The following is a 19,132-nucleotide window of genomic DNA, read 5'->3' as shown; positions in this document are numbered from 1 at the left end:
TTAAATAAATGTGATTATAAACAAACAAATGGCTCGAAGTTAAGTACAAGCCGTATTCGATAGCGCTTCGTGAATTCGTCAGTGGAAATAAAAATGCATTGTCAAGATGAATATAGAATGGCGTAGGAAACATATTTAACGTCAACACCGATATTTTCCTTTCATCATTATTTCCTAGATTAACCGTGTTCACCCAGTTATACTTAGAATGGATGAGGGGCGCAACGTACATATTTCAATCGTTGCATCTATAGTTTATGGGCGCATCGTACATATTTTTGACGGTGCACCGATAAAAATGTGCGAGCAGTGCATTTGAGACGTTTTGACTCTCTCGTACACAATAATTACAAAAATACAATGACGGCTATTGGGACTGGCCCAGTATACAAACATATTTAGCTAAAACCCTATTTAAAGTCACAAGACACCGAACAAGACACATGAAAGGTACAAACACCACATACAAATACCACATGCATGGCCGTAGCTCTATCAATATCATTCGGAACTCCTCGGCCATTTTTTTCAAAAACAACCTCGGATGTATGCCGGTACATCAGTTGAAGTAGTTCGTATTTTTTTTAATTATATCGTTAATTAAATTTAGTGTTTTAGAGTTGTATTTATTGATCTAAGTTTAAATTGATAACCAGTGAAGTGTATTATTGCAAACATAATTAAGATTCCCAAGAGTTAAGACATAAAGTTTAACTGCTAAATAAAATTACTACGCGATCTACTTGCAGCGGACTTAAAACGTACCGCTTTTTTAGTATGTAAACCGTCCAAATACATCCGAGTTTTTTTTTTTTGAAAAAAAAGGCCGAGGAGTTCCGAATGTATCAATACATATTGAGCTAACCGCATTAAAACAGCCAGTGAAACACATGTTCACTACGAGTTAAACCAGTCTATTTGTACATAACCTCACACTTGTCCAAACATTTATCAATAATTACAAATTTAAAAATATTAATCTCATTTGAGCCAGCAGTGACTTGGGAACAATGAGGGATGGATTAATAGAGAATAATTGTTTGTTAAAGTTTACGATCGCAATATCCTTTACAGAGTGAGCACCAATAGCATACTTTTAAAGTAACGTAGCCGGTGTGAAATATTTACTTTTGGTTTCCACAAGTGGAAATATTTTGCGATCTCAAATTAGAAACAAACTTTTTTTTATTAAATGCCTTACACGGATAGAAATTGAGATTTAATTAAAGGTTTACACGAAAAAAATTGTTTTGCGCGCCAAAATGTATGCGAACGAAACGTCATTTCAGAAATGACGCGCTGACTCGCTTACGTTTAATTGGACGTGCGAAAGGGCTCAACTTCACTTTTAGAAAATTCCTAGGTTCCTGACTCTGTGTTCAAATGCCTTGGGCTATTGTTAAATGTGTATTATCCAGGAATGCCTCATATTTCCATATACATGCGCCTGCCATATTGTGCAAGCTTTTCCGTTTCAAGACAGGCCGCTAAAAGTTCATAGTTCATTCTTCAGATTAATATTTTCTTTTATAAGTGTTATAACTTCATTACTGCTGCTACTGCTACTACTACTACTACTACTACTAATACTGATACTGCTTCGGCTACTACTACTACTTCTGCTACTGCTACTGCTGCTGCTGCTACTGCTACTGCTGCTTCTGCTGCTGCTGCTGCTGCTGCTGCTGCTACTGCTACTGCTAATGCTAATGCTACTACTACCACTGCCACCACCCCCACTACTACTACTACTACTACTACTACTACTATTACTGCTGCTGCTGCTACTGCTACTGCTACTGCTACTGCTACTACTACTACTACTACTACTACTACTACTACTACTACTACTACTACTACTACTACTGCTGCTGCTGCTACAGTTACTGCAACTGCTACTGCTACAGCTACTGCTGCTGCTACTTCTACCATCACGACCACCGCAACCGCCACCGCCACCACAACCACCACCACAACCACCACCACCATCACCACCACCATCATCACCACCACCACCACTACGATTACTACTACTTCTACTACTACTACTACTTTTACTTCTACTTCTACTTCTACTATTCCTATAACACGCTGGGTAATCATTGGAGCCATAACATTTTGTTATGTGTTGAAAATGCTCCAACGCGTCTTCCGTTATAGTGCCAATGAGTGGAATATGGTTGTAAACAGTGAGTATGGTTTCTTATTTTTCATTTTTAGAGGTTTATACGAGTAAATTAGAAAAATTGGAGAATGTAGTTCCACATAGGAATGGTCATGAGTTGTCTTGAAGGTAAAAGTTCTGAAAAAAATTAACATCTGATCGTCTAGAACTTGCATAACTTGCTAGACGTTAGTGTTGAAAACGTAAAAATCTGGATTTTCGTGAGAATTGTTCACATACCTTAGGTTTAAGTATTTTCTTTACATGTGTGTGGTTTTTTTATTGACAAAAGGTTGTCGCGTTACAAATTTTAGAACTTTATTTGTTATACTTGCTGCACTTCGCTCGATTTTCTGAACGTTGTGGTGCCAATGAATAGGTTGTGGTGCTCATGCATAGTAATTTAGTAGGAAACGAATCGTGAAAAAAAACTGAAGCAATTTCATAACATGCAAATTAACAATTAACTGAATTAACATCATTTTCGATCTTTTTAAAGTATGACCTACTACCACACACATTCGCGGACTTTAAGGTTCATTTGGTGTCTAATAAATTAATGTTTAAATAACAACAAGCTAAAAGCATGAAATGTGATATACGGTCTCCATTATTTATATGTGCCTTGTTGGCTGTGTAGCAGCTAAGATCGTCCCAAAGTTTCCATTTTATAACATATTAGTTAAATATGGCTCATAAGAGCATCGATCCTAATATATATCGACTAACTGCAATATATTGTAAAGAAGTTTTACATTCATTGATTCTGCTAAAATACAGTCTTTAACAAAGGAATGGAACGAAAATAAGTTCTCACAAATGAATAACCCAGCATTCACGTTCAAGAGATTCGTTATTTCGCGGTAGACATAATTTTCCCCTAACAATTTAAAATTAGATATATAATTTGTATGGATGCAGGGGTTTTATCAGCAACGGAGTTGTCATAACAGGAGATAAGTTTACATACGCCTGCTTCATTATTTCTGGCTTATTCATTACCCCGGAAAATTGCAGTTCTCTCCTAGATCAAGTCACAGACGTGATTTGAGTGGCAATAAGTCTATGGTGATGTATTTTCTACGCGGATGCAAACGTTGACTTGCAAATCCAATATTTCTTACTTTTATATGAACAAGGTTATAAAAATAAGATCTGCAGTGCTTCAAATATGAGTGTCCTTATTTGCTATATCAAAGGTTTTGATTCTCCGTAGGGGCGAGGGTATTTAATCACCCCTTGATTAAATTTTGACCCCATGCTTATTTTTATGAAAATAAAATCTAAAAGGCTTACTGAACAAAGATAATAATGGCACATTATTATTTGAAGACAGAGCATTGTTTGCCAAGAGGTAAGAATAAGTAAACATATTTACCTATGCTGAATTTTAATATTATTAAGTTTTGAAAAATGACAATAGAAGACCTACATTTCAAGCATTAAATAATAGAGAGTTCCCTCCTAACTTAAAAATAAAAACACTAAAAATATTATCAAGACAAATCATTTCAAGAGAGCACATAAAAGAGTTTCATAGATTCAATTAAAGAGCATACGTTATTATAAAAGCGTCCTATATTCTATGATTCTATACCGAATATCATTAAAAATCTTATTAAATTGCAGTTCCCTGAAAATTCAAGTCACAGATGTGATTTGAGTGACAACTGACAATGAGTGTGGTTTTCTGGAACTTAAGGATACTAAATCAAATGAATTTCGTTTTTTCACGATAAGCCTTTCACATTTTATTTGAGATTTTCTTGTAATGCTGAAATAAATAGGAGATTTTATTTGGCAAAATCTTATGTCGTTACAACTTTTTATTAAGTTTTTGCAAAAAGAAATAGAGGATATTTGTTTATTTCAGTGTAAGATCGTATTTTATTTCACGAGTGTCATAGAAAAACATATTTTCACGAGTGGCGAAGCCACGAGTGAAAATGTAGTTTTTTATGATCACGAGTGAAATTAAATACGATCTTACACTGAAATAAACAAATATCCTGTTTCTTTTATGCTTATTTTCGGAGTTTTATTTGTTTTTTATTTATTTCTGAATTACCCCCTTTTTTGAAAAGGGTGGGCTTTACGCCCCTACCCGTGGGGCGCCCTTCATGGATAATTATAGCTGTCAACTTTTCTACTTTCGGTTTGCTGAGAAATAGTTCTCTGCTATTCATTCTTAGCTTAATATTCGCTCGTTTTTTATTGAAAAACTTTATGAACAGTAAAAAAAAAATAAGTATTATTAGTGCACAAATGTTCCAAAAAATAATGAAAACACTTTGTTTTAACCAAATTACTACGCCGCTATTTATAGAATGAAAATTTGGAAGGTCAAATGTGTTAGCAAAACAAATGTGGATACTCATTGGATTTTAACCATTCTTCTTAGATTAAGACTGCACATACGCGTGTTTTTATAGTAAGTTAATATTCAGTCATCTTACTGTCAGAGACCAGTCTGCTTCGCTTTAAAATTTTTGTTTTCCAGAAGAGTAAATGCCACGCTAGTTTGTTGACACATTTTGAGATGTGGGTGGGGTAAAAAATATCGGATCTATCTGTAAATTGTTGTGTGAATTCTCCAGGAAGCTCATTTTACGTACTACAACGGTTAACAGTTCAAAATACATTTGAACGATGCTATAAAATTTTATTTATGTTCGAACAGTTGTTTTTGTCTGTAATTTGTTTGGAATGAAAGCAAATGTTCGAACATTCAGCTTTAAGGATCAGTACAATGTTTGATAAATGGGATAACTGGTAATAAACGGTAAGTTGTTAATTTTCAATTATATATGTATTTAAATTTATAAAATATTTCTTCTTTTTTTTAATTTTTTGACATAATTTACTGAAATCCAGTGTTCTGTTTTGACCAAGGCAAGTACATGTAACAACAAAGGATTTTAAAAGTAGTTCTGAAAATTGATATTTTCACTCCTTATTTTGCAGTGAAAATATCAAATTGATATTTTCACTGTTGTTATTTCACTGTTAAAACCCCATATTTCATCTTAAAGCATGAAAGAAAAAGAGACGTTTTCGATGATATGAAATCATATTACAAAATCAACTGGACTATTTTATTTCAGATGTAGCTTACATTTATTCAATGACAACTTTCATATGGGAACTAACATGGATATTTTTGTTTGCAAAGTTGTTCCATCGAGCGAATATCAATTTAAAATTGCAAAGTAAGTGTTTTGCCTGCTTGTAATGATATTTCTTTGTAGATAGTGTTGCATTCATATCACGCTTTCCATTTATTTCAGCAAATATTTAAAAAAAGTACAGAACGGAATTAGATCGTGGTTAAATTGGAAATTATGTCTTAGATTATTGTCTCCTCGTGTCGCATCGTGCATAGAACATTCCAATCGTTTCGATTAAAGTCTTTCCAGGAGAATGAATTGATAAAACAATGGAAACTGATGTTCGATGTTTATTTCTGTTTAAAATTCAGAGTCTCGAAAAAGCACAGTTTAGGCAAGCATTAATTTGAATTTATTCTTAAAGGAATTCTCATTTGAATATCAAATTGTGAAATTTATATGATAATCAAATATTGGTGGACATAGAGAGAAAACTCAACCATATATAACAACATATCATGGTTCAACGCATTACTGACGTAACCTGTTTTGATTATATATTGAGTTACGCCCATCGTGTGCTGTGTTTTCGAAATGTGATTGTCTTGATGTTTGGAAGGCGTATACAACAGAAGTAAAGGCAAACGTCTCGAAAGTCTTCATTAGATTATTCAAAGCAGAGATGGTAGTAATTATTTCGTGAATAAATAATTCCGAGACAGACTAAATTTATCCTTGCCAATACCCTTATGCATTGCAAGTTAAATGAGTTGTTTCCGGCTCCAAATACTTACTTACTTATTGCTTATAGGAGTACCTCTGTACTTAAAAGCACATAAGAGGCGAGTTTCGTCGTAAGTAAGAAATGAATTTATGGCAACGAAATACATAAAAAAATGGTAAATCATAACTCAACTAGCGTTATACTTAAAGTAGAAAAGTTAAGAAAAGTCTCAATAATGCAATCAATAATACAAGGACAAGCACAGTGTGTGTATACCACGTGATAAATTGCGTCATAAATGCTACGTCGGAAAGCTATATTTTTCTTCGAATGAAGACTTAAAACAAAAATAACTGTACTATTTCTTCATCATTTTAAGTGTAACTTAAGTGAAAGCCGCTTACGGAGCCCCGCCTTTGGTCAATTATCAGAGTTTGATTGAGAGTATAGTTTCTTAAAACACTTCGACAAATCTTTTCACAAAACGGCCGTCTGACGGAGCAATGTCAAAACATCATTAATTTTTCGAAACAGATTTGTCAGTGTTTGATGAAACTAATCAATGTATCAAACTCCGGTAAGTAAACGAAGGTGGGGCTCTTGAAGAGGCATAGATAGCCCTTTGTATTATTTAAAATGGTGTCGTTAAACAAACGTAAATTTGATTTTAGTCTTCATTTTAAGCAAAAATTTATCACGTGGTATACACTCACTGAAGCATAGTAGGCGACAATGCAAGCCCTGTGAGCGGTGGGGGGGGGGGGGGGTAGGGGCACACTTCACGGAGGACGCAAACGACAATGAGCTAGATATACAACATATAACACTACATACACAATATAAAAACAACAAACAAACTGCACACTCATTCGACTAGCTTTACCGATAAATGACGGGTTTAGCGCCTTGAAACGGTCAGTAACACTCGAGTTAAAACAAATCAAGAAAAAAAAGCAAAACGTTCATAATTCCCACACCTTTAAACCGTTTGATGCAGTTTAAAATATGTTAAACCTATAAGGCGTGCTCTTTTGGAGCTCTTGATAATCAGTCACTATAGTCATCATCTTATTGCCTTGATATGTACATGAAATTGACATGTCAAACGGCTTTATCAAATTCGGATTTCTTCCGGATGATAGACAGATGTTTTACAATAAACATCCAAATATGTTATTTCCAAAAACATATTCACAGCAAAACATTGCAGGAGGAATATATATAACAGCAATGAACTAAGGCTACCTAAAAAATCACGATTGCTACCAAGTCCTAACATGGTAGGCGTTATATTATAGAGAATTCTCCGATACGACGGATTGCAAAGAGTATGGGCATTTCTGGGCTTCACCATATCAAACATCACGCTAGACGCTCTGATGCGAGCTTTCTTCTCTTTAATAGAATACTTTGTTTGATGTAGGCGTAATTAATAATTGACACATTTTTACAATAATTTTATTTGCTAGTTACATGCGAAGCAATGTATACATCAGGGACTAATATAACTGTAATTGGTGAAAGGGAAATCCAAAATGGCTACCGAGCGAATACCATACCTTATATTGTTAACGAGATGTCTTGTGATTCTTATTATGTGCAATCTTTTTGGGTATTCCGACGGCAACGACGATGCAAAACGCTTGTACCACGATCTACTGATCCAGAACAAGTACAACAAACTGATTCGGCCCATCGGAAACAACACAAACAAACCTCTTATGGTGAGGATGGGAATTCGGCTGTCACAAATCATCGACGTCGTAAGTAGTTAAACAGTAATATGTAGATACATATATATTCAGTACATTTCCAAAGTGATAACACTATGTTTTGCCATAATATACTGAAATATCTTCCTTGCTGCATACAAAATTAAACTTTAAACATGCAAGTACAGTCTGCACGTACAAACATGCTTTTCAGTGTATTATACTATGGATACATAATCCCTTAATCGCAAAAAGGACAACAATAATGAACCTTCCCCGTTAAGATTTTATTAAATGCGTTATGTTTTAGCACTCCTATTTGAAAATTATAAGTTAACGTTAAACATTATAAAGCGAATGTTTTCCAACCTTGCCGGAGTTAAATATTGGGGAACATGTTGCACTCTATACTAAATTAGTCTTGTACATTTAAAGGAAAATTCACCTTACAGTGCATATTTACGTATGTGTGATATCAGATGGAAATACATTGTAAACGTATGTATGTATTGTAAACTTTACGATATTTTACTTCAATGCTATACATTTTAAAAGGATTGCTGTCGTTTCAATTCCATGTATTGTAATGTATTTTAACTGTGCAAAACCCATACCATGATGCGACTACAACTCTTGCCTATGCTAATAAATCACATTTTCAATAAGAAAGTAGCTGATCCGACAAAATGCAAATATATGACTGTTTAGCTCAAATTAAAACAAGCAATTCTAAAAATGAATCTGTTGTGACAAAGCCGGAGAACGAACATATAACTCAATGATATATTAACAAGTAAGAAATATTGTACCTTTCACTACAATGTTAAATAAATACCCTATCATCGCTTAATGAGTCAATATGCATTTCGAATGAGTTTCAATATTGCTGAACAGACATGGTCTAACCTTAAAAATAAGCTCATACGAATTTTTTAGTCTCGTTTTGAATAAGACTCATTTTTTTTGTTTTGTTTAATGCCTGGTGTAAGTGTTAAGAACAAATGAGAAAAGCATTGTAGCTAAGGTAACCTATGACCTGTGGCATGGAAGAGACACACATATACTACGAAATCAAAACGCTCTGTTATATTTTTTATATAAGTTATGCAACACAATATGAATACAAATTGCAAGTGAAATAACTGTATTATTGTACAGTATTTATTCAATGTGTAGAAATATCATCTTAATTGATTAGTATGGCAACAAGCAATTACAATGTTAATATTTTCCACAATGATAGTAATTAAACATATCCGTGTGTTTAAGAATGTTGGCTTGTATACAAAAAGAGCAATTGATGTCAAAATAAATTACCTTTTGTTAGGTAAAAAAACAAACTATGCAAAAAAGGAAACACTAAATCATGGCTCGATTGTATTGATTTAATTTTAGACAGAACTGCTATTTCAATATAGGCGTGTCTGCATTGCCAGCTCAAAACCAACAGTACAAAAATATTACAATAGTATATGTCAGGCATATGAACGCCGGACTCGATATTGACAAACTGTAGGATACCAAGTAAGGAGGAAACCCACGTGTCCGGCTTGTTAACCACGAACCAAACTCACTTGCGCCAAGACTGGAAAACTAACCCGGGTCGAATGCGAGTGCGCTTAGCGGACATCCAATTGTTTTAACTTGTAAGGCTGTTTATCAAAGTAACCACTGAATGTTCTTTATTGGCAAATATAACGGTCTGGACTGTCATTGATGGCTTATAACATTGTCTTATAGCAATATCTATTACACTCACTTTCTCTGTGTGCTGAACGTCATGTTCGCTTCGAAAGAACACAGTCTAGTCTAGTCGAAGCAAACTGATGTTTTCTATTCAGTATTTAATTGAACACATTAAACCGTCTAGTGCCTAAGTAATAAAAGCTGTTATGAAAAATCGGAACGAATAGAACACATTTTCTGAGTTCGTCGGAAACATATATCTTCGTGTCCGTATTGATATAAAATGTACCTTACATTATTTTATGATTGTCAACATATCTTAGATGATTGATTTTTTTATGTTGTTTGTTCAAGTGAGCACACATCATATAAAACAATATAATACAAACTATGTTAGGACAATTGTTTACAAAATATCTAGAACTAAAATGAGTTTGAGAATACAAGCCGTATCCTCACAGTATCACAATTTATTTCTTCTTTAACACAGGTATCAAATCATTGATATCTAAATAGTAACCTATGTTAAAATAAAAACACTCTAAGCTGTTGTATTGTTTAAATCAGTGTCATTGTATCATTTATATGGTTGTATACTTATTAATATGGTAATTTAATGTTAAAACGATATGTTTAACAGATATGTTAAAACTATGTTTCTTTTAACTTTCAAAATAGTTTTGGAAAATATAGTTCTAAAACAATAATGCCCGAGTGTCTTTTTCCTAGGATGAGCTGAACCAGGTGATGACGACCAATGTCTGGCTGAGACAGGTATGCACATATTGTATAACAACTAATTTGTATACGAACGTGTCGACCAAATTTTAGCTTTTTTAAAGAAATATGAACGTGTCGACCAAATTTTAGCTTTTTTAAAGAAATATGAATGTGTCGACCAAATTTTAGCTTTTTTTAAAGAAATATGAATATGTCGACCAAATTTTAGCTTTTTTAAAGAAATATGAATGTGTCGACCAAATTTTAGCTTTTTTAAAGTAATATGAATGTGTCGACCAAATTTTAGCTTTTTTAAAGAAATATGAATGTGTCGACCAAATTTTAGCTTTTTTAAAGAAATATGAATGTGTCGACCAAATTTTAGCTTTTTTAAAGAAATATGAATGTGTCGACCAAATTTTAGCTTTTTTAAAGAAATATGAATGTGTCGACCAAATTTTAGCTTTTTTTAAGAAATATGAATGTGTCGACCAAATTTTAGCTTTTTTTAAAGAAATATGAATGTGTCGACCAAATTTTAGCTTTTTTAAAGAAATATGAATGTGTCGACCAAATTTTAGCTTTTTTTAAAGACAAAGTGTTTAAATATGAACAAAAATGTGCTAGAAATTGAGTGTCTATTTTTACACGTTTCTCTATTATCAACGACTCTATCGTACGATCACTTTAAATAGGAACGCTCAAGTCGTGCCTTGTTTTTCTAAACAGGGTTTGCGTTTAAAGTTTTGACTTTTGGGCTTGCTTTTCCCTAATTTCTGTTGTATTATTACTAAAACTATTATTTATTTTAAATCAAGTTGTTGGCTGTTCACGTTAGGTACAGTGAGATTGAATTTGCAAGTAACAATTTCAGTTCAAACTAAAATACTTTCAATTTCGAGCGTTGATTTTGATGAGAAGATGCTTAAATTAGTCAATATTGTCCCTTGTTGCAATTACTACTTTCATAAGAAAAGGATGCACTTTGATAATTAAGTTGCACTTTGATACATTAGTTTGTAAGGACGCCTGACAATGGAAGACCACCGGTGATTACTTTCTTTGATGGTATGTTTTAACGCCAGACATATGCACTTCTTATGACAGTGAATAATGACAGTTTTGATAATGCAAACAATTGCACTTCATCCAGACAATATATCTATGCAGACAAATTATCCGATTGAGTATATTTATATTCATGATTGACTTATCCAACAAAAACATTCTTTAATGGGATTGCGTTAGGCTTATGTTGAGCTTTTGATACATTGACTAGCTTTCAGGCAGATACTTTAAACGAGTCAAACGGTGGAATTGTAAATTCATCTTGCCCTAGAGGCGAATCATTTGTTTGATAAACGTAATATTTTGTCGAAAGAAGTGATGCATATAATATAACTCTGAGAAGACGAATATATTCCTTGAATAACAAGCTTAAACGTTCCTCATATAAGCATATATCGATGTTCTCGATAGCGGAAGAAGATGTATATAATAATAGCTTGAATAACAAGCTTAAAGGTTCCTCGTATAAGCATATATCGATGTTCTCGATAGCGGAAGAAGATGTATATAATAGTAGCTTGAATAACAAGCTTAAACGTTCCTCGTGTAAGCATATATCGATGTTCTCGATAGCGGAAGAAGATGTATATAATAATAGCTTGAATAACAAGCTTAAACGTTCCTCGTGTAAGCATATATCGATGTTCACGATAGCGGAAGAAGATGTATATAATAATAGCTTGAATAAAGCTTAAACGTTCCTCGTGTAAGCATATATCGATGTTCACGATAGCGGAAGAAGATGTATATAATAATAGCTTGAATAACAAGCTTAAACGTTCCTCGTGTAAGCATATATCGATGTTCTCGATAGCGGAAGAAGATGTATATAATAATAGCTTGAATAACAAGCTTAAACGTTCCTCGTGTAAGCATATATCGATGTTCTCGATAGCGGAAGAAGATGTATATAATAATAGCTTGAATAACAAGCTTAAACGTTCCTCGTGTAAGCATATATCGATGTTCTCGATAGCGGAAGAAGATGTATAATAGTAGCTTGAATAACAAGCTTAAACGTTCCTCGTGTAAGCATATATCGATGTTCTCGATAGCGGAAGAAGATGTATATAATAGTAGCTTGAATAACAAGCTTAAACGTTCCTCGTGTAAGCATATATCGATGTTCACGATAGCGGAAGAAGATGTATATAATAATAGCTTGAATAACAAGCTTAAACGTTCCTCATATAAGCATATATCGATGTTCTCGATAGCGGAAGAAGATGTATATAATAATAGCTTGAATAACAAGCTTAAACGTTCCTCGTGTAAGCATATATCGATGTTCACGATAGCGGAAGAAGATGTATATAATAATAGCTTGAATAACAAGCTTAAACGTTCCTCGTGTAAGCATATATCGATGTTCTCGATAGCGGAAGAAGATGTATATAATAGTAGCTTGAATAACAAGCTTAAACGTCCCTCATATAAGCATATATCGGTGGTCTCGATAGCTGAATAAGACGAATATATAGCATGAATAACAAGCTTAAACGTTCCTCATATAAGCATATATCGGTGGTCACGATAGCTGAAGACCGGTGTCAGTAAAAAAACTTGTTGAGTATTTCTCGCGGTAAAAAGATAAATAAAGATTTTTTTTAAATACCTTTGCATATTTATAAATACATGAGAAAGAAAAGATATTTCAATGTTAGCACAGGTTAACCAAAACAATAGATGTGTGCATCATCTAAAACGCATTAAACCTGTATCTAGCACGAGTGATTGCTAATGTAAAATGATGAAGTGTGTAATCAATTCTATGTCGACGTAGGTCAGTAACGCCTGTCAAGTAAAGGATCTCAGATTTGTTTCTTGTGCGTTTGGATTGATACTTTGTTTTATCAAGACAAATGAGGCACCCTGATTAGCACAAAGACACGAGAAATATCAATAAAGGGCGAGTGAGAAATCGTATAAAATGTCAGATATTAACGTTTTGTATTGGCACGCGCGAATGTCCAAGTTCAAACTGTCGAATTGTATTGATGAGAAAATGATATTCTGCAGAAACAACTCGTTATTTTTGAAGAGCAAAACCGTTTGTGCTTTTGCGATAATTGACGCATTTAATCGCCAAAGCGATTCTCAAAAGTAATTCATCACGGAATAAATGCTTATAAATGAGTTTGGCTGTATTGAAATAATGTCAGTAAAAGTCGATAGTTTTTGAAGTTTTTAGCCAATTTGTAATATCGGAACAAACATTTGCAATCAATTTCGAGCATTGCTATCACAATTAATATATTTGAAACACTTATTTATTTAATAAATCGACAATAATGCTTCTTTTTAATCAACAAGATATCATTTAACCAAATTCAATATTGATTGTAGACACTTTATACGCTTGGACTAAAACATAGGCGATACTTATTACAAAAGTTGAATACCTTGCACATATAGTTTTGCAAAAATAAAATTCAATTTTTTCATGATTTATATTAAAACGTGTTTTCATACATTTTGTATTAACTGCCCGACTACAACTCGTTCTATATTATTCTTCCATACTTATACATGCATATGTTGTTCTATTATATGCGGCTTGTCAGGAGTGGTATGATTTCAAGCTGACGTGGCACCCAGTTGAATACGGGGGTGTCGACCGCCTATATGTCCCATCTGAACTTATTTGGCTCCCCGATATTGTCCTGTATAATAAGTAAGTCATGTACAACTGATTTTGCAATATAGTTATGTTTGGCTTGATCTCGGTCAATATCCTGATTAAATAAAGCACCTTTGATTAGTTCGTAGTTTTCGTTTTGCATATAAGTATTGTTTTTTCCTTCTGGTGTCTTATTCTGCATGGTGGTTATGCTTTTAGCTAGTCATGTTGTAAATGGACATTTATAGGATGTAAAATGTAGTGCCGTGGTGGTTATGGTAGCTTACAATACCCAAGGTCGATTAGAACAAACACTACATATCCTTCCGTCCAGCAATCAGATTATGTTTTCTCACCAAGAATCACCTGTCTGCAATGGTATCCGGAGGTAAATGAAAAAAACAAAACAAACTCGAGCTGCCGTCCAAAAACATATTGCTGCCTATTATTGTCCTATTCAACAAGTAAGTGATGTTCTTACTCTAGCTGTAGGACAACTAATAGTAATTGCTGATATTATTTTAGTGAATAGATGCATTTGCATATTACATCATAAAAAAACACATTCAAGAGCATGTACCATTGAACCACGTTATAGACAAATTTTATAATCGTAGACAATGTTCTAACTAGATCTCGAGAATGTGGTCTATAGTCTTCCTTTTCTTTTCTAAATGTTCAGGTTAGACTACATTCCGAAAAGTTTGTGTTAACCTTTAATTATTTACCTTATCATCTGGGCATTCGGTTTACCCGGGTGCAAACTATACCCACTGGGCAGTTCGCCCTATATTGGGATTAAACATATAATCGGGATACAGTTATAGCAATAATAGTGAGTACATATACAATTTACTGCAGCTGTTCTATAACTGCTTATTTCCTTATTCACTTGTATGTTTGGCTTTAAAAAATGATATGTGTCTGTCTCCTTATATTTTGCAGAAAATTGCTTGCTGGTTATTATCAACCTTTGTTCTGACAATATTTTAATATGGGAACCAGATTCTCCTTTCGTTCGGTAGTATAAATAAACCTTTTGAAGGACCGATGGAAAATTGCGAATTAACCGTCTTAACAAAAGCAACTGTCGGTTAACGAGAACGCGTCGTAGTGGAACTGCAGAACATTCACAAGAGCTCATGTACCACGACGAATTTTTCCTGTTTTGGCATGTTTAATGAGGTTTGCCTTATGGACTTAAGGTGCAATCGAAGTGGACCTAACATACGAATGCTCTACCAACCCGGAATCAAGAGTGATCATAACCAGTCGCATCGATATCCGTGACCTTAACGATTCTGGTGAGTGCAACATACTCGAGGTCACAGAAAATAATCATAACAATCAATGACGTTGAATAGCGACTCCTTACATACAACACGACAATGGGTGAAAAAAATGATAATTGCATCTGTTGCAATATCTTGCCTGACCATTCTAGTAGTTTACTTCCCCGCAGACAGCTGTGACAAAACAGTGCATCTCTATATTGCTCTCACATATAATTTATTTTTCCTACGCTTTGCCGATAATATTCTTCCAACGTCTATTGTCGTTCCGCTGAACGGGAACTCCAGCTGTTTACAATGAATTTGTCTTATCAATTATTATGAATGTCATAGCAATGAACGTGCACTTCCGGGTGACCAGCGTCTTCCTTAAGGGTTTGAAAAAGATGCTTTTAATGAGACGAATATATTTAGAGCTCGAAAAGGTCAATCGGACTATCATGCGGACTTTGAATGGTAATAAGATGCCAGAACAATACGTAAACAGAGACTGAATTGACGAATACAGGACATTTCGACTGGCACCTGAAGATTTAGACGCCAACGTGTTATCAGAGGACGTCCAGGGGCAGTTGACAGCTCTGTATTCATTGGTGAACACCTCGAGAGAGAAATCATACAGCTTCGCTAATTAGGATAATAAACGGTGATATAGTTTTATTAAAAGAAAGGCAACCAATATATGAAAGAGTTATATAATGGTTTCAGATTGGTTTCATATTTTGTTTGTTTGATTGTGACGAAAGTTGGTAGAATACTCAATAATGTTTCAATTATACACCTGAGTAGAAACAAGTATCGATTTTCATTTTAAGAACCTCTCAGAAACTATGTGACACTCGAAGCTACGGCTTATTTTGTTTGTAAGATTTTCAAAGTGGCAAGTTTACATGGTACGTGTGACATCATCTTCCAAGTACCAAAAATGGCCAAAAACGTTGTCCAAATACCAAGTAACTGTGATACCAACACTGAGTGACAACCGACAACGTTTGACCCCAATTGAAAACGCCTACAAAAATCTACTATTTTTCATTCAAGAGATGCGTTTAATGAAAACATAAATCAAGACATCATTACACAAGTTTACGTGGGTCTTGGAAATAAATGTCTGTTTTCATCATTGATATTTACTATAAATCTAGGTATATATCCCTTTATGACTGTACATAAAATATATATAGACAGCAAATCTGCATGCTTCTAATAACAAACTATAAACTATCTTTAGAAGTATATTCCGAATACACATTTTTATTTTATTCAGAATCTATAAAAGGTAGATTAGCGGTGTGGATTTGACTAAAGACAACATTGCAAAGCGTATAAGGTAATTTCTTCGTATGTCTAAACGAATATTGCTTTCGTAAAAGCTTTATAAGTAATACTACAGCATATTTTACTGTAAATATATTAAGATTTAAAGGACTGGAACATATTTGGTCATATTGTCATGTCTGTAGGTATTATCGAAGTGTAAGTGACGTTACTATGCTGCGAGAAGTAAGAACTCTCTGTATGATCGTTACTTCAGTTTTATCTGTAAGGTAAAATGATTCAAACGATTGCAACCAAAGTATTCATATATGTTTGAAACTAGTATAGTAAAGTAGCGTGCATAGTCACGTCACTTGCAGAAATTATGAATGAAAACATGCACACGGTAATTGATATATCTTTTAATGTTTTCGCTTTCTTAAATATTTAGATCATTTCCAGCGATGATGGATTAATTTTTCCATTACAATTGTTTTGCTTATCTTCATTACAATGAATATAATGTACCATTTTGCATGGTCTGTGTTTCTTTTTACATAATATTAAGTTGCATTCATTAGAATGGTTTGCATGAATTTAATAGGTAGCGAATGCCAACATTGTTCGTCATGTTGTAACATTTTTATAAAGATAGTTATCATTGTTATTCAATAATGTTGCTGTAAATAACAGCTCTTACCAATTGTAATAGTAAAACTTTATTCAGAACAAGTGCCTAGATTTTAATCACCACAGTTCGATCAATGATTACATAGTTATTATCCATAATGATAGATATTTATATAACGTACATTAGACGTTTTATATTCTGTAAGATACAATGTAAACATTTATATCTGTTTCAGCGCCGACGGAGATTTTGAAGTCCAACTCCTAACGAAGGCGACCGTCATGTATACCGGCCTCATCATTTGGGAGCCACCAGCTATTTACAAAAGCGCTTGTATCATGGATGTCGAATTTTTCCCTTTTGACGTGCAAAACTGTTCCTTAAAATTTGGATCCTGGACGTACGATGGATTTGAAATAGATTTAGTTCATGTTTGCGCAAATGACTCTGATTCAACAGAGGTTATTGTCAATGGAATAGATCTCAGCGAATTTTACCAAAGCGTCGAATGGGACGTTATTTCGGTAACTGCTAAAAAGAATATTAAAAGATACATTTGCTGTCTTGAACCTTATATTGACGTTACATTCCATGTAACCATGCGGAGAAAGACATTATTTCACACAGTTACCTTGATCCTACCATGTGCTGTCATATCATTTTTAACTGTTCTTGTTTTTTATCTACCATCAGACAGTGAGGAGAAGATAACCTTATGTATATCAGTACTTCTCTCTCTTACTGTCTTCTTTCTTTTGCTCACAGAAATAATTCCTCCCTCGTCGGTCGTTATCCCCTTGATTGGCAAATATTTACTGTTTACGATGATTTTAGTTACCCTATCAATCATTGTCACCGTTTGTATCCTAACAATTCATTTTCGGTCACCAGCCACGCATAACATGTCTCACTGGACGCAAACTGTGTTTCTCCACATTCTTCCGAAAATGTTATGCATGAAACGTCCTATCATGCGGAAATATAGACTAATGAAGTGCAATGGAGTCAAACAGCGGAACCGCAAGCTAGAACCGAGCTTTATACGATGCGATGAGAGACATGTTACATCTCAACCGCGCGAAGGGTTGCATTTATTGGAAGAAGACCAACAGTGTCGCAATTGTCAACGAGGTTCAGCTGTAAATAGACGCGTTGAGGTCGCTTTTACCGATGTAAAATACATCTCCGACCATCTAAAAGAGGAGGATGAATATTCATCGGTAATAAATTGTAAAGATGCATACTTTTCAAATACATATCACCTGTCCTATCCTCTTATCAATAAATGCATGCATGCTCAATTCATTATTCTTCGCGTCTTACTGTATATTTTGTGAATGAGTCGATGATTCGAGCGATTACTTTCAAGAAAATTAATTTAATGTTATGTTATAATGTGATACTTAATTAATATTCAAATGGTATATATATATATATTAACACAATTACTGAACATGGGAAAACTATGTTTCACCGGTAATTTTCCTTTCATTAAATCCCCTTTTTGATTTCAGAACATTGAAGATTGGAAGTTTGTTGCTATGGTTTTGGACCGCATGTTCTTTTGGATATTTACATCAGCGTCTATCATCGGCACATTTGGAATACTTCTGCAAGCACCAACACTATACGACGACAGATCTGCGTTATCGGCAGAAACGTTTAAGTGGGGCTATTGTTGATATATAAATCCCTATGTACACCTATGTACAATGTGTTATAACGATATTACTTTTTATTATTACAATTATTTGTTATAAATAGACATTGTAAATAATGCACATATAAAGAATTAAATATTAACGAATAATAATCATTCAATACATTTTATATCCCAAGTCAATGGCGTGAGACAATTATTATTCCATTATACAAAAAAGGTGATCCTGATGTAACTGACAATTATCGAGGCATCTCATTGTTGAATGTTATGGGCAAAATATACACTGACATTATAAATAGGCGCCTTACATTTTTCATTAATATATTTAATAGGCTAAGTGAAAATCAATCAGGTTTCAGAGAAGGATACCGGACTGTCGACAATGCATTTATATTGCATTCTCTTGTTAATAAACAATTATCTACACGTGGTAAAAAGTTAAACGTGGCCTATGTGGACTTCCAAAAAGCATTTGATGCTGTAAACAG

At 33.9% G+C, this 19,132-nt stretch overlaps 1 protein-coding gene across 1 annotated transcript; it reads left to right on the top strand.

The window, feature by feature from the left end:
* Positions 1-7,581: 7,581 nt before the first annotated feature.
* Positions 7,582-18,663, top strand: LOC128225741 (acetylcholine receptor subunit alpha-like 1). Its single transcript, XM_052935647.1, has 5 exons — positions 7,582-7,758; positions 10,123-10,167; positions 13,746-13,855; positions 17,217-18,201; positions 18,496-18,663. The coding sequence occupies exons 1-5, from the start codon at positions 7,591-7,593 to the stop codon at positions 18,661-18,663; spliced, it is 1,476 nt and encodes a 491-aa protein (XP_052791607.1). The 5' UTR covers positions 7,582-7,590.
* The last annotated feature ends 469 nt before the right edge of the window (positions 18,664-19,132 follow it).

This window comes from Mya arenaria, chromosome 3, assembly GCF_026914265.1.
Source record: "Mya arenaria isolate MELC-2E11 chromosome 3, ASM2691426v1".
NCBI lineage: Eukaryota > Metazoa > Mollusca > Bivalvia > Myida > Myidae > Mya > Mya arenaria.
The sequence above is the reverse complement of the archived record's forward strand: the minus strand, read 5'-3'. Positions and strand labels throughout refer to the sequence as shown.

Excerpts from the sequence above, each read along its gene's own strand:
- LOC128225741 (XM_052935647.1), top strand. The coding sequence starts at position 7,591 with ATGTGCAATCTTTTTGGGTATTCCGACGGCAACGACGATGCAAAACGC. Across the intron at positions 10,168-13,745 it reads CCAATGTCTGGCTGAGACAG|GAGTGGTATGATTTCAAGCT; the intron begins GTATGCACATAT and ends GCGGCTTGTCAG. Across the intron at positions 13,856-17,216 it reads GATATTGTCCTGTATAATAA|CGCCGACGGAGATTTTGAAG; the intron begins GTAAGTCATGTA and ends TATCTGTTTCAG.